Source organism: Pimephales promelas, chromosome 8 (assembly GCF_988280905.1).
Source record: "Pimephales promelas chromosome 8, fPimPro1.hap1.1, whole genome shotgun sequence".
In the NCBI taxonomy this organism is placed as follows: Eukaryota; Metazoa; Chordata; class Actinopteri; order Cypriniformes; family Leuciscidae; genus Pimephales; species Pimephales promelas.
Window position 1 is genome coordinate 13,611,239 of NC_142776.1, and position 13,535 is coordinate 13,624,773.

Here is a 13,535-nt window from a genome sequence, read left to right on the forward strand (position 1 = left end):
TATAACTTTGACTCACAATAGTCACATCCATGTGATCATCCTCTTACAGCGAACAAATTGATGAAGTTTCATCAAGATCAGTTAATGTATGCTGAAGTTATGACACACTTCCTGTTTCATGTTTCTCGCCACAGCCAAACCGTTTGAGATATCAAAAATCCCCTCGCAAACTTTCATCCTCAATGTCTTGTCTTCATGCTGACCGAGTTTCATCGAATTTGGATCAGAGGTCTAGGAGAGGTATTTCAAATTTCATTGCATGCGTTTTACAAACAACCCTCAATAGCCGACTTCTTGTTGGCTGGGGTAAAAAGAAAGAGTGTGAAGTATATATGAAATGATGAGATCAACATGTGTACCGAGTTTCATATTATTACATGCAAGTGTGTTTGATTTATGGACCAAGTTTTCAGACCCCGTTCCAGGGGGCGCTGTCTAGCCCCCCTGCCACACCCAGGTACCATCTTCAGCCCGGCTCAGATGGCTATGGGATCTGACGTGTGTGCAAAGTTTCAAGAGTTTTCAAACCCGTTAAGGGCCCCAAAAGCCGCTAAGAGTCTCAAAACCATTAAAAACAATAATTTTAAAGTTTGATGCATCAAAAGATATCAAGTATCAAAGATATCAAGAATCCTTTCACCGGTCTTCATCTGCTATGTATTTACATTATACAGATGAAGTTTGAAGCAAATTAGGTAAAAATAAGAGGGTGATTTCAAAGCATTTTGAAAGTGACACACTTCCTGCTGCCAGTTGGTGGCGCTATAAATTTGACTCACAATAGTCACATCCATGTGATCGGCCTCTTACAGTGAACACACTGCTGAAGTTTCATCAAGATCAGTTAATGTATGCTGAAGTTATAACACACTTCCTGTTTCACGTTTCTCGCTATAATTTCGTTTCCTCGCCACGGCCAAACCGTACGAGATATCAAAAATCCCCTGCCAATTTTTTATCCTCAATGTCTTGACTTTACGCTGATCGAGTTTTGTGGCATTTCTCTGAATTCTCTAGAGAAGTACTTTAAATTATTCCATTGCATGTTTTTTTACAAACAACCCTAAATAGCCAACTTTCTGTTGGGCTGGGGTAAAAAGTAAGAGTGTGAAGTATATATGAACCGATGAGATCTATGTGTACCGAGTTTCATATTATTACATGCAAGTGTGTTTGATTTATGGACCAAATTTTCAGACCAAGTTTATTGAAGTTAATCTGATTAATAAAGTAATTATATAAAACTATTGTCAATGCACTACAATTAAACTAGTTATATGCCTTTACTTATAAAAAATTAAAATAAAAACTTATTTAAAAAATACCAGGCTTGAGAAATGTATTTTCTTTATGCAGGTCATACACACAGCAGTGAAATGGTTAAGCCCCCTCCCCCTGCACACACACACAAAGACAGCCACACACACACAGACAGCCAAAGACACAGAGACACAGAGACATGTAGGCTCGGAGTGAGCCAGACCATATTCAAACAAAAAATATCTGACTTTCTGTGGGTCCTAGCTAATAAGTGTAAATTAGAAAGTTGTCCGGCTCGAGGAGTACAATATACATACCAATTTTTGTAACTCTAGTTAAAACTAACAACCCCACTTTTGTCAAAAGGTGGCGCTACTGAGCCCTCACCACGCCCATTTCTGAAACTTTGCACATGTCTACTGGCTAATAAATGTGATGTGTCTGTCGAGTTTCATGCAATTTGAAGCATGCTAAGGGTCTCAAAAGCATCCTATAAGAATGTTAAAGTTTGATGCGTCGCCACGGCAACAGTTTAAAAGATATCAAGAATCCATTCACAGGTCTACATCTACCGTATGTTTACATTATACAGATGAAGTTTGAAGCAAATCGGGTAAAAATAAAAGGGTGATTTCAAAGCATTTTGAAAGTGACACACTTCCTGCTGCCAGTTGGTGGCGCTATAACTTAGACTCACAATAGTCACATCCATGTGATCGTCCTCTTACAGCGAACACACTGCTGAAGTTTCAACAAGATCAGTTAATGTATGCTGAAGTTATAACACACTTCCTGTTTCACGTTTCTCGCCATAGTTTCGTTTCCTCGCCACGGACAAACCGTTCGAGATATCAAAAATCCCCTCGCGAACTTTCATCCTCAATGTCTTGACTTCACGCTGACTGAGTTTCGTTGAATTTGGATCAAAGCTTTAGGAGGAGTATTTCACATTCCATTGCAAGCATTTTACAAACAAACCTCAATAGCCGACTTGCTGTTGGGCTGGGGTAAAAAGTAAGAGCGCGAGGTATAGATGAAACGATGAGATCTTCGTGTGTACCGAGTTTCATATCATTACATACAAGCGTGTTTGAGTTATGGACCAAATGTTCGGACCCCGTTCCAGGGGGCGCTGACGAGCCGCCCTGCCACGCCCGGGTACCATCTTCAGCCCGGCCCTGATGGCCGCGGGTTCTGACCCGTGTGCAAAGTTTCAAGAGTTTTCGAGCATGTTAAGGGCCCCAAAAATGGCCAAAAGGTAGCAGAAAAATAATTAGAAGAATAAATATAGCTGCGAGCAGCGATTGTGGGCCCAAGCCGGTGGCACCGCAACCCCGATGCCTTTAGTTACCTAAAGGAACCGGGATGGTGGTACCGCCGGCTTTGGCCCTTTATCGCTGCTCACAGCTATATTTATATTTAATATAAAGCCGGTGGCACCGCCACCTTGGTGCCTTTAGGGTTATTCTGTACGACGTGCAAAAACGTAACCCCCGCTTTTACTGTCGAAAAGAAGTGTATTGTAGAGCTTGCATCAATGCGGACTCGATGTGCTGTGCGCTGTAACTCCATGTGGCTTTAAGCGCATCATTCTCCACTCGGGATGCGCATAAGCGCTTTGTGCCACACTGTACTGAGCCTTTCATATCATAATGCAGTGACGCAATGACAGATTATTAATTGTCTTTCTTGTTCTGTTCTATCTATTATATGTTTATAATAGATAGGACAGAGCACTAAAAATCTCAAACAAAGCACTAAAAACTTAAGCTGTTTGCTGTGTAGTCTGAGAATGAGCTGTTTGATTTGCATCCTCTTCCTCTTCACTGTCCTCTGTAAAAACCAGCTATTCAGGTCCATGTTGTTCTAGAAAGTTTGTATGTTGCTGCCTCATTTAACATCTCTGCTATACATTTAAAACATATATCAATTTTATAGCAGCCATGGCTATATCTAAAATAATGTATCTTTTTGATTTTTGTTATCTTGTTTTTCATGAATGTATTTTACAACAATACAAAGAGCAATGTGTATTTTCCACTAATATAGTTTGTAATGGCTTTTTTTGTCATAGATTATGATCATATATTTTTTGGATTTGTTATTTATCTTTATAATAAGGTTGTCTGTATTAAGTAAATTGTGTTTAACACACACAAGAGTGATTTATTAGTTCAACACATAGAGTTATAGAAATTCTACTTTATTTTAAAAAAACCTGCACTTAATATATTTACACACACACACACACACACATACACACACACACACACACACACACACACACACACACACACACACACACACACATAAATACTTGTAAATAACAATGCAAAAAGAAAAATCAAATGTGTTTTTAGTCAGAGTATTATTTTATACAGAAACAAATATTTGTAATTCAGATAAGAATGAAGTTAGTGTTTTAAAATCTTAAGGAAAACAAATATATCGAAATGTAGCACATGAATTTTAAATTCATTCAGCTTCAATTACAAATACAATCTTACTTTTATTTAAAGCACCCTATACATTTAAAAGATGGGGGTTATATTCCTATTTTGTCATTTTAAAAAAATACAAAATTGTTATGCAAAAAGACAAGGACTTAGAGACAAGGACTTGTAGGAAAAATCGCAGCCAGCCACACACACACACACATAAACACAGACAACAGCCCTCCCCTCCCCACACAGACACACACACCCACACCCACACACGCACAAACACACAGAGAGAGAGAGAGAGAGAGTGAATCGCAGGAGAAATTAATCCATTCAAACTACAATATCTGACTTTCTGTTGCTCAGAGCGAATGACTTTAAATTGGAAAGTTGATCGGCTTGACGAGAACAATATATGTGGCAAGTTTTGTAACTGTAGGTAAAATGAGCAAAGTTATAACACACTTTATGTGTCCTTTTTTAGTCATAAAATTCATTTCCTCGCCACGGCCAGACCGTTCGAGATATCAAAAATCCATCCGGAATTGAGCATTCTCAATGTCTTGACTTCATGCACACCGAGTTTGGTTGTGATTGGTAAACACATGCGTTGTTATTTGATGTATTTCTCCTAGGACAATTATTCAAACAACCCATAATTCCCAACTTCCATTTGAACTGTCGTAAAACTTAGAGCACGAAAGTTGTTTGGCCTGATGTGATCTATAATTGTACCGAGTTTCATATTAATTCATGCAAGTGTGTTTGATTTATGGACAAATGTTCGAATCCCAGTCCAGGGGGCGCTGTCGAGCCGCCCTGCCACGCCCGGTTACCAGCTTCAGCCCGGCCCTGATGGCCATGGGTTCTGACCCGTGTGCAAAGTTTCAAGAGTTTTAGATGTTGTTAAGGCCCCCGAAAATGCCAGAGAATTCGCACACTGCAAATAAAGGGTTAAAATTAACCTGACAGGCAGGCGCCCCTCCTCTCACTCACACAGAGAGACACTGAGAGACTGGCAAAATTCTGAGATTTTCTCTACATTCAAACAAAAATATCTGACTTTCTGTGGGTCCTAGCTAATGAGTGTCAATTGGAAAGTTGTCCGGCTCGAGGAGTACAATATACATACCGATTTTTGTAACTGTAGATAAAACTAACAACCCCACTTTTGTCAAAAGGTGGCGCTACTGAGCCCTCACCACGCCCGTTTCTGAAACTTTGCACATGTCTACTGGCTAATAAATGTGATGTGTCTGTCGAGTTTTATGCAATTTCAAGAATGCTAAGAGTCTCAAATGCATCCTAAAAGAATGGTAAAGTTTGATGCGTTGCCACGGCAACAGTTTCAAAGATATCAAGAATCCATTCACAGGTCTACATCTGCCGTGTATTTACATTATACAGATTAAGTTTGAAGCAAATCGGGTTAAAATAAGAGGGTGATTTCAAAGCATTTTGAAAGTGACTCACTTACTGCTGCCAGTTGGTGGCGCTATAACCTTGACTCACAATAGTCACATCCATGTGATCGTCCTCTTACAGCGAACACACTGCTGAAGTTTCATCAAGATCAGTTAATGTATGCTGAAGTTATAACAAACTTCCTGTTTCACATTTCTCGCCATAATTTCGTTTCCTCGCCACGGCCAAACCGTTCGAGATATCAAAAATCCCCTCGCAAACTTTCATCCTCAATGTCTTGACTTCACGCTGACCGAGTATTCGTATTTCGAATTTGGATCAAAGCTCTAGGAGGAGTATTTCACATTCCATTGCGAGCGTTTTACAAACAAACCTCAATAGCCGACTTCCTGTTGGGCTGGGGTAAAAAGTAAGAGCGCGAGGTATAGATGAAACGATGAGATCAACATGTGTACCGAGTTTCATATTATTACATACAAGCGTGTTTGAGTTATGGACCAAGTGTTCGGACCCCATTCCAGGGGGCGCTGACGAGCCGCCCTGCCACGCCCGGGTACCATCTTCAGCCCGGCTCTGATGGCCGTGAATTCTGACCCGTGTGCAAAGTTTCAAGAGTTTTCGAGCATGTTAAGGGCCCCAAAAATGCCCAAAAGGTAGCAGAAAAATAATAAAGAATAATAAATAATTCTAAGGAAAACAATAGGGCCTTCGCCCTTTCAGGGCTTGGGCCCTAATAATAAATAATCCCAAGGAAAACAATAGGGCCTTCGCCCTTTCAGGGCTTGGGCCCTAATAATCCTAAGGAAAACAATAGGGCCTTCGCCTTTTCAGGGCTTGGGCCCTAATAATCCTTAGGAAAACAATAGGGCCTTTGCCCTTTCAGGGCTTGGGCCCTAATAATAAATAATCCCAAGGAAAACAATAGGGCCTTCGCCCTTTCAGGGCTTGGACCCTAATAAATAATCCTTAGGAAAACAATAGGGCCTTCGCCCTTTCAGGGCTTGGGCCCTAATAATCGGAAGGAAAACAATAGGGCCTTCGCCCTTTCAGGGCTTGGGCCCTAATAATAGGAAGGAAAACAATAGGGCCTTCGCCCTTTCAGGGCTTGGGCCCTAATAAGAATCCTAAGGAAAACAATAGGGCCTTCGCCCTTTCAGGGCTTGGGCCCTAATAATCCCAAGGAAAACAATAGGTCCTTCGCCCTTTCAGGGCTTGGGCCCTAATAATAATCTTTTTTTTTCATGCATATGTAGTGGACAAATTGGTCCTATTTGTTACAGGTTTGACAAAAATGACTCTAAATGCATTAGCCTACTAAATAATTTTACATATACATTACTATCATTACTTTTTTCAGGTTGAGTTACTAAATTTAATTTAATAGGTCCTTCGCCCTTGGGCCCTAATAATAATCCTAAAGAAAATAATAGGGCCTTCGCCCTTTCAGGGCTTGGGCCCTAATAATAATAATAATAATCCTAAGGAAAACAATAGGGCCTTCGCCCTTTCAGGGCTTGGGCCCTAATAATAATCTTTTTTTTTCATGCATATGTAGTGGACAAATTGGTCCTATTTGTTACAGGTTTGACAAAAATGACTCTAAATGCATTAGCCTACTAAATAATTTTACATATACATTACTATCATTACTTTTTTCAGGTTGAGTTACTAAATTTAATTTATATTAATTTATAGTATGAGCCCCTGATTATATGTTGCACGTTCTCTTGTTTTTTTTCTTTTCTTTGACAAACCATACATTTATGAAAAAAAATGGATGGATTTATAGCGTTTTGAAAAAATAAAATAAAATTAACTTTTAATTTATCATAAACAATATTGTTGTTTAATTTAATAATCATTGTTCAACATGTTCAGACTGAACCAATAAAACATTTTATTAGGATAATTTCATTTTCATCACAAAATGTGTGGGTCTAGGTAAAAAATTTAATTTTCCTGAAAACTACTGAAATGGATTTATAGCGTTTTGGAAAATAATAACTTTACATCTTTATATTTATAGTCTTTAGCAGTTCTGTAAAAAAAAATGTGTGTATGCGCATGTGTGCTTATGATGACATCAAAATGTTTCTCAGTTGTGTGTGTGTCACATATTAAATGTTTTAGAATATAACACAACATTCAAATGCAAATCTGCGCCCTCCCCCACTTGAAACTAAGCCATGTGTCCACCAAAGCGTTTTTCCACGCCCCTGGCGTATGTTTTCAATTGTTTTCAATGGGAGCGCCGCGTTTTTTTTAAACGCCATGAGTGTACAGCTCCTGAGATTAGGCTGCCGTTTTTAGTATGTTGTTTTTTCTTCAAATAATTCAAGAACAATATATACAAATTGAACATGGTTTATTTTTTTAAAACTTTAAAACTGGCCTTTTACTTTTCCTGATGATTCCTCTGGTAGCTTTTGTTTGAAGGCATTCAATTGCTTCAAAAACACTAACGTTAGTAACATTACTGCACTTTATCACAAAAGTGAGTTCGGGAAGAAATATCTGTAAAAAAATACTGCCGATTTAAGTTTCTTTTTTGTAAGCAAAAAGGACGGAGGCTTGCGCCCCTGTATTGACTACCGGACTCTTAATAACTCCACTGTCAAGTATCAATATCCTCTACCTCTGGTCCAGGCCGCTCTAAAACAACTTTGTGGTGCTCGGATCTTCACTAAACCCGACTTACAATTTGGTGAGGATCAGGAAAGGAGACGAGTGGAAGACTAGGTTCATTACCCCTGCTGGCCACTACGAGTATTGGGTCATGCCCTTTGGGTTGTCCATTGCTCCGGCAGTGTTTCAAGGGTTCATGAACGAGATCTTCAGGGACTATTTACACCAGTTTGTCATCATCTATATAGACGATATATATTCATATACTCAACCAACTTGTCCGAGCACCACCATCATGTCCAATGAAATGAAATGTGAGTTCCATCAAGAAACCATTCACTTCCTGGGTTATGCGATTTCTTCTCACGGGATCACCATGGACCAAAGGAAAGTTGTCTACCGCAGATTCATTCAAGGTTTCGGTCAGATCAGTGCACCCATCACTTCTCTCCTGAAAAAAGGGGCCAAGTCTCTGCCCTGGAACTAACGCCACTAACGCATTTGAGGAACTCAAAGCCTCTTTCAGCTCCGCTCCTACCCTCATCCATCCAGATCCTGATCTTGCTTTTCTCATTGAGGTTGACGCCTCCATCACAGGGGAAAGAGCGGTACAATCACAGCGACAGGGGTATCCTCCTCGATTACATCCATGTTCCTTCTTTTCCAAGGAGCAGAATTACGATATCGGCAACCGGGAACTTCTGGCGATCAAACTCGCTGTCGCTGTCTTAAAGGAAAACTCCACCGTTTTTTTAAATAGTGCTTATTCACATCCTTTCCTACATTTAGATATGTATGCAAATGCATTTTTGTCTCAGTGCATGCATTGTTTTAGTTTGACAGGGTCGGCGCTAGCTTAGCTTAGCACAATGAATGGAATCCTTTGTTGCCAGCTAGCATGTCCTGAGTAAAAGTGATTAAAAAAAATAAACAAACCCACGTAATTACTTCTTGTGGCCTGCGTATTCACAAGTACAAATTTCTATGCAGATTAACACTAGGCGATTTCCTAGGCAGATATTGACTTGGGACTATATTGGGGGAAGCACAGGCGAAGCACTGCTTCATTGAAGCACTGAACTTCAATGTAACAGGGAAGATCTCACTTTAATCAAATACGCTGATGACTTGGTTTTAATTTCTTGCCAAACAGACATAAATTGTTATTTTGAGTATATTAAAAGTCTTGTACAATGGTTTGATGACAGTCATCTAGAATTGAACATTGAGAAGACAAAGGAATTGTGTTGTAGGAATCAAAATAGTACAGGTACGGCTGGCCTCCCATATGAACAAGTTACTATAAAAGGTGTAAAGGAAGAGCAATTTTCAAATTTTAAATATTTAGGTACAATTATTGATGACAAACTCTCATCCCAGGAAAATGTGGACCATATACAAAAGAAAACAAGACAGCATTTAGGTCTACTCAAGAAGTTAAGAAATTTTAGTATTGATAGGAGGATCCTTAATATTGTTTACAGATCGATGATTGCAAAGCATTAAGGATGAATTTCTGTCCAGGAAATCTGAACAGACAATAAAGTCAAACTAACATGACAGTATGACAGTATGACAGCATGACAACGCTTCAATGATAGCAAGACTTCACTCCAAAACACATCTAATTATCAAAAAAAAAAAATGGCTTCAACAAAGATAGATACATTTTTTAGGAATGGCTAAGCCAGAGACCAGACCTGAATCCGACAGAAAATCTGTGGAGGGACCTAAACAGGCCTGTGCACAGAGAAGCCCTCGCAATTTAACAGATCTGGAATGTGTTTGCAAAGAACAGTGGGAAAATATTCCAAAGTAAAGATGTGCCAAGCTGATAGACATATCCAAACAGACTGAGTGATGTAATAAAATCAAAATAGTGCTTCAGCTAAGCATTCATTCAGGGATGTGATGTTTTTCTCTCTCTCTGAAATGTGACTTTGGTATTCAGTGGCAATGCCTAGTGTGTAATTTTTTTAATTAAAGGTACCAAGTTCTAATATTATTTATCTTGGTTTAATTTTTTACATCACAAAAAAACAGCTGCCCCAGGGATTTGGAGACGTGTTATATCCAGTGTAAATATAGCAGTTTAACATTAAAAGTTTAGTTCCAAAAAACATCCTGTGTGCTTGACACAAATAAAAACAAAAGATTTTTTGTTATTACTACAGGACACAGTGAGTGTATATTAACAGCATTTGTCGTTTGTTTTTGGGATCTGATAAAGAATTTGGACCCATTAACAGTGTCTATCTAGTTGTTAAGTCTGATGTTGTGAATCACACTGTGTGTCACTTACAGAGCAAGGACCAATCCAGAAGTTCTCCTGCTGCACATGCTTTACACTCTCATAAATTCCTTTGTTTCTCAGTACCTTAAAAAAAGAGGAAAAAGGAATGGAATGGATAATGGGCAACCAAATGTATAATAAACAGTTTTGTAATTGCTCTTGTGGAATTACACGTCAAGTCAAGTCACCTTTATTTATATAGCACTTTTTACAATACATATTGTATCAAAGCAACTTCACAGTGATAACATGAAAATAATACAACAAAGTTGTATTGTTTTTAGAAGAAAATTGTGTCAACATCCACCTTAAGTAAGGCAGATCAATAATATTGTTGAATATTATCCACAACTAAGCAAGCCAAAATATCAGACCAGGCCCCCACAGAAAAAGCTGCATAATGTTTGACATAACAGATGTAAAATGGACTTCTATAATTACATAATATAGATAATATTATGCTTAGAGGTCTTCTAAACACTCTTTTTGTTATCTTACCAGCTGAGTAGTGGTGTGCTGGGCAAAGCCCACAGGAGCAAATCCATATGTAATGCAGGCCAGCAGTGTTATGACAATATGCACGAAGGTGATCCAGTAGGTAAAATATGGCCTGACAAAGAAACAATGAATGATCACATCTTTCTCTGAATAGTTTAAAAGCAACATCTAAGGCTGCAAAGTTTCTGGTGATTTTGAGGAGCCTAATTGGGCTTTTTTTACTCACCGATGACTGTGAAAATCTTCTAGTTGTTTCTGTACTTGGCTGCTGAGGCTGCCTCTATAGTGTCGGTTCAGCCACTTCCCCACCACACCCATCCCATACTGACGCTTCTGCTTATCAAACGCAAAGTGCTTCACTTTGGAGGCAATTCGACCACCACGATGAGAAGAGGCTTTCCTAGAGGATGTCACAGTTTTGGGGATTTTCTTTTTTCCTCTGGAGAAAAAGAGAAAAGTAACAGTAAGATTAAATCAGGTGAGTACTAAAGTGAAAAGCTACTGAATAGGCTTTTGTAAGGCATGTTATAATTGTATACTGTCATAATTTAAATTCTTTAAAACATCTGCTTTTAACTTACAAACTAGGGAATAATATTCCCTCGCCCAAAGAAACTTTTGCCACAGGACAAGAGGCTGATAAAGGGGGTGACTCAAAAACATCATCTGCCATAGAATAAAGCTCCTCATGAACATCAGCCTGTGAAAGAGAGGAACAGAGACATTAATTAAAACGTGTACACATTATAGACAGACAGACAGACAGACAGACAGACAGACAGACAGACAGACAGACAGACAGACAGACAGACAGACAGACAGACAGACAGACAGATAGATAGATAGATAGATAGATAGATAGATAGATAGATAGATAGATGCAAATAAATATTTGAACACCTGAGAAAATCAATGTCAATATTTGGTATAGTAGCCTTTGTTTGCAATTACAGAGGTCAAACATTTCCTGTAGTTTTTCACCAGGTTTGCACACGCTGCGGGAGGGATTTTGGCCCACTCCTCCACACAGATCTTCTCTAGATCAGTCAGGTTTCTGGGCTGTCGCTGAGAAACACAGAGTTGGAGCTCCCTCCAAAGATTCTCAATTGGGTTTAGGTCTGGAGACCTTCCTCCAAACACGGTTAGTGGAATTATGACCAAAAAGTTCTATTTCGGTCTCATCTGACCACCTGACTATCTCCCCTGACTCCTCTGGATCATCTAAATGGTCATTGGCAAACTTAAGACGGGCCTTGACATGTGCTGGTTTAAGCAGGGGCACCTTCCGTGCCATGCATGATTTCAAACCATGACGTCTTAGTGTATTACCAACAGTAAGCTGGACAGCTCTTTGGTCTTGGCCATGTTAGTAGTTGGATTCTTACTGATTGCATGAGGTGGACAAGTGTCTATGCAGCTAACAACCTCAAACAGGTGCATCTAATTTAGGATAATAAATAGAGTGGAGGTGGACATTTTAAAGGCAAACTTACAGATATTTGAGGATCAGAATTCTAGATGATAGACAAGTGTTCAAATAATTATTTGCAGCTGTATCACAAATAAATATTTTTAAAATATCATATATTGAGATTTCTGGATTTTTTTTTATAGATTATGTCTCACAGTGGACATGCACCTACGAGTAAGAGCACTTAAGAGTACTTATGTAAATATACTTTTTAAAATAATAAACGTAAGTTCAAACAATGCAAAATTGAAATTGAATGCAATTAGTTAAAGTGGGTAATAAAAGCACTCTTAATGAAACCTTTTCATGTAACTTCACAATTCTATTGTCTTTGAAATATGGTTGAAGTATCATGCCAAAGATACCGACAAACATTTAGTCAACACATCAAAAAAAGTGTGACATAAAAAGTTTATTAAATTAATTATTTAAAAAGTACTTTAAGTCAAATGTTTAATTTATTACAAAGTGCAATTTTGCGATACATATTTGTGTTAATAAACAGTCATGAATGTGTTCTCTGAGCAGGCTTAAATAGCAATTAATATATTATTATCTGCAAGTGCAGTTTTCAAAACAAAATATAGGCTACTTATAAGATTTGAAGATTTCAATTCAAGTAAGCACAGAGGAGAGGAAAAGATTGGAGACAAACCCAGATAAATATACGCACTTTGCTAAAAAAAACTGAATCAGAGGTGTCCACTGTATCCACAGTGTCTTCCTCGAGCCAGCTGTGACGAGCAAAACTCCTCCTCTGATATCCACGTCCAGTTTGAGTGCCCTGTAGACCCTGTCGACCCTACAGAACCATAACATGTCAGGAGAAGACAGTTACCACATGACAACTTTTATTGAAATATAATACAAGGAAACAAAAGGTAATAATAATATTTGAACTCAGCCAATTAGCCATAATAGAACTGAACAATTCATATATAATGATCAAAGAGGTACAAAATATACTCATTACTAATTTATCATAATCATGCAGGTGATTGTTCACCTTAAAATGAAAATTAAGTCATCATTTACTCAGTTTTGTTCAAATGTAGTATTGTTTTTCTTTTTGGATCAAAAAAGGAGAATTAAAAAGAAAATGTCCGACTCATGCTCATCCATATAATGGCAGTGAAAAGTGACCAGTCTTGGTCTTCTATGCACTGCTACACAACGTGCGCGTTCGATGAGACTCTATTAGTGCTGCAGTTCACTCCATGAACTACATGACATGAAATACAATACCTAGAAAGAATTTGTGTACTTTCTTCAGTGAGTTAAATATCTCTGGACCGGAACTCCTTTTTTCTGATTAAAGTAGAATGACAGTTGACAAATGTGAGCGCAAAAAAATCTTGTTACAACGAATTAGGGCAGCTCGATTGTGGCAAAAATCATAATGACGATTATTTTGGTGATTACTGATTCAAGATTACTGATTTGATCAACGTCTTATTTCATAATATGAGTGTTTTTCGATATAGTTAAAATTTCACAATTATAGATAAGCTACTTCAGCAAA

The 13,535-nt window shown here is 38.4% G+C and overlaps 1 protein-coding gene across 1 annotated transcript in view; it reads right to left on the bottom strand.

Moving 5' to 3' along the window:
* Positions 1–13,535, bottom strand: part of LOC120466809 (inactive rhomboid protein 2) — a 311,775-nt gene that overhangs the window by 80,804 nt on the left and 217,436 nt on the right. The window contains exons 8-12 of the mRNA XM_089133992.1: positions 12,687–12,815; positions 11,124–11,242; positions 10,769–10,981; positions 10,543–10,654; positions 10,054–10,128 (exon numbers count right to left, since the gene is read on the bottom strand). Of these exons, the coding sequence (XP_088990118.1) occupies positions 10,054–10,128; positions 10,543–10,654; positions 10,769–10,981; positions 11,124–11,242; positions 12,687–12,815 (648 nt within the window). The remainder of the gene's footprint in view (positions 1–10,053; positions 10,129–10,542; positions 10,655–10,768; positions 10,982–11,123; positions 11,243–12,686; positions 12,816–13,535) is intronic.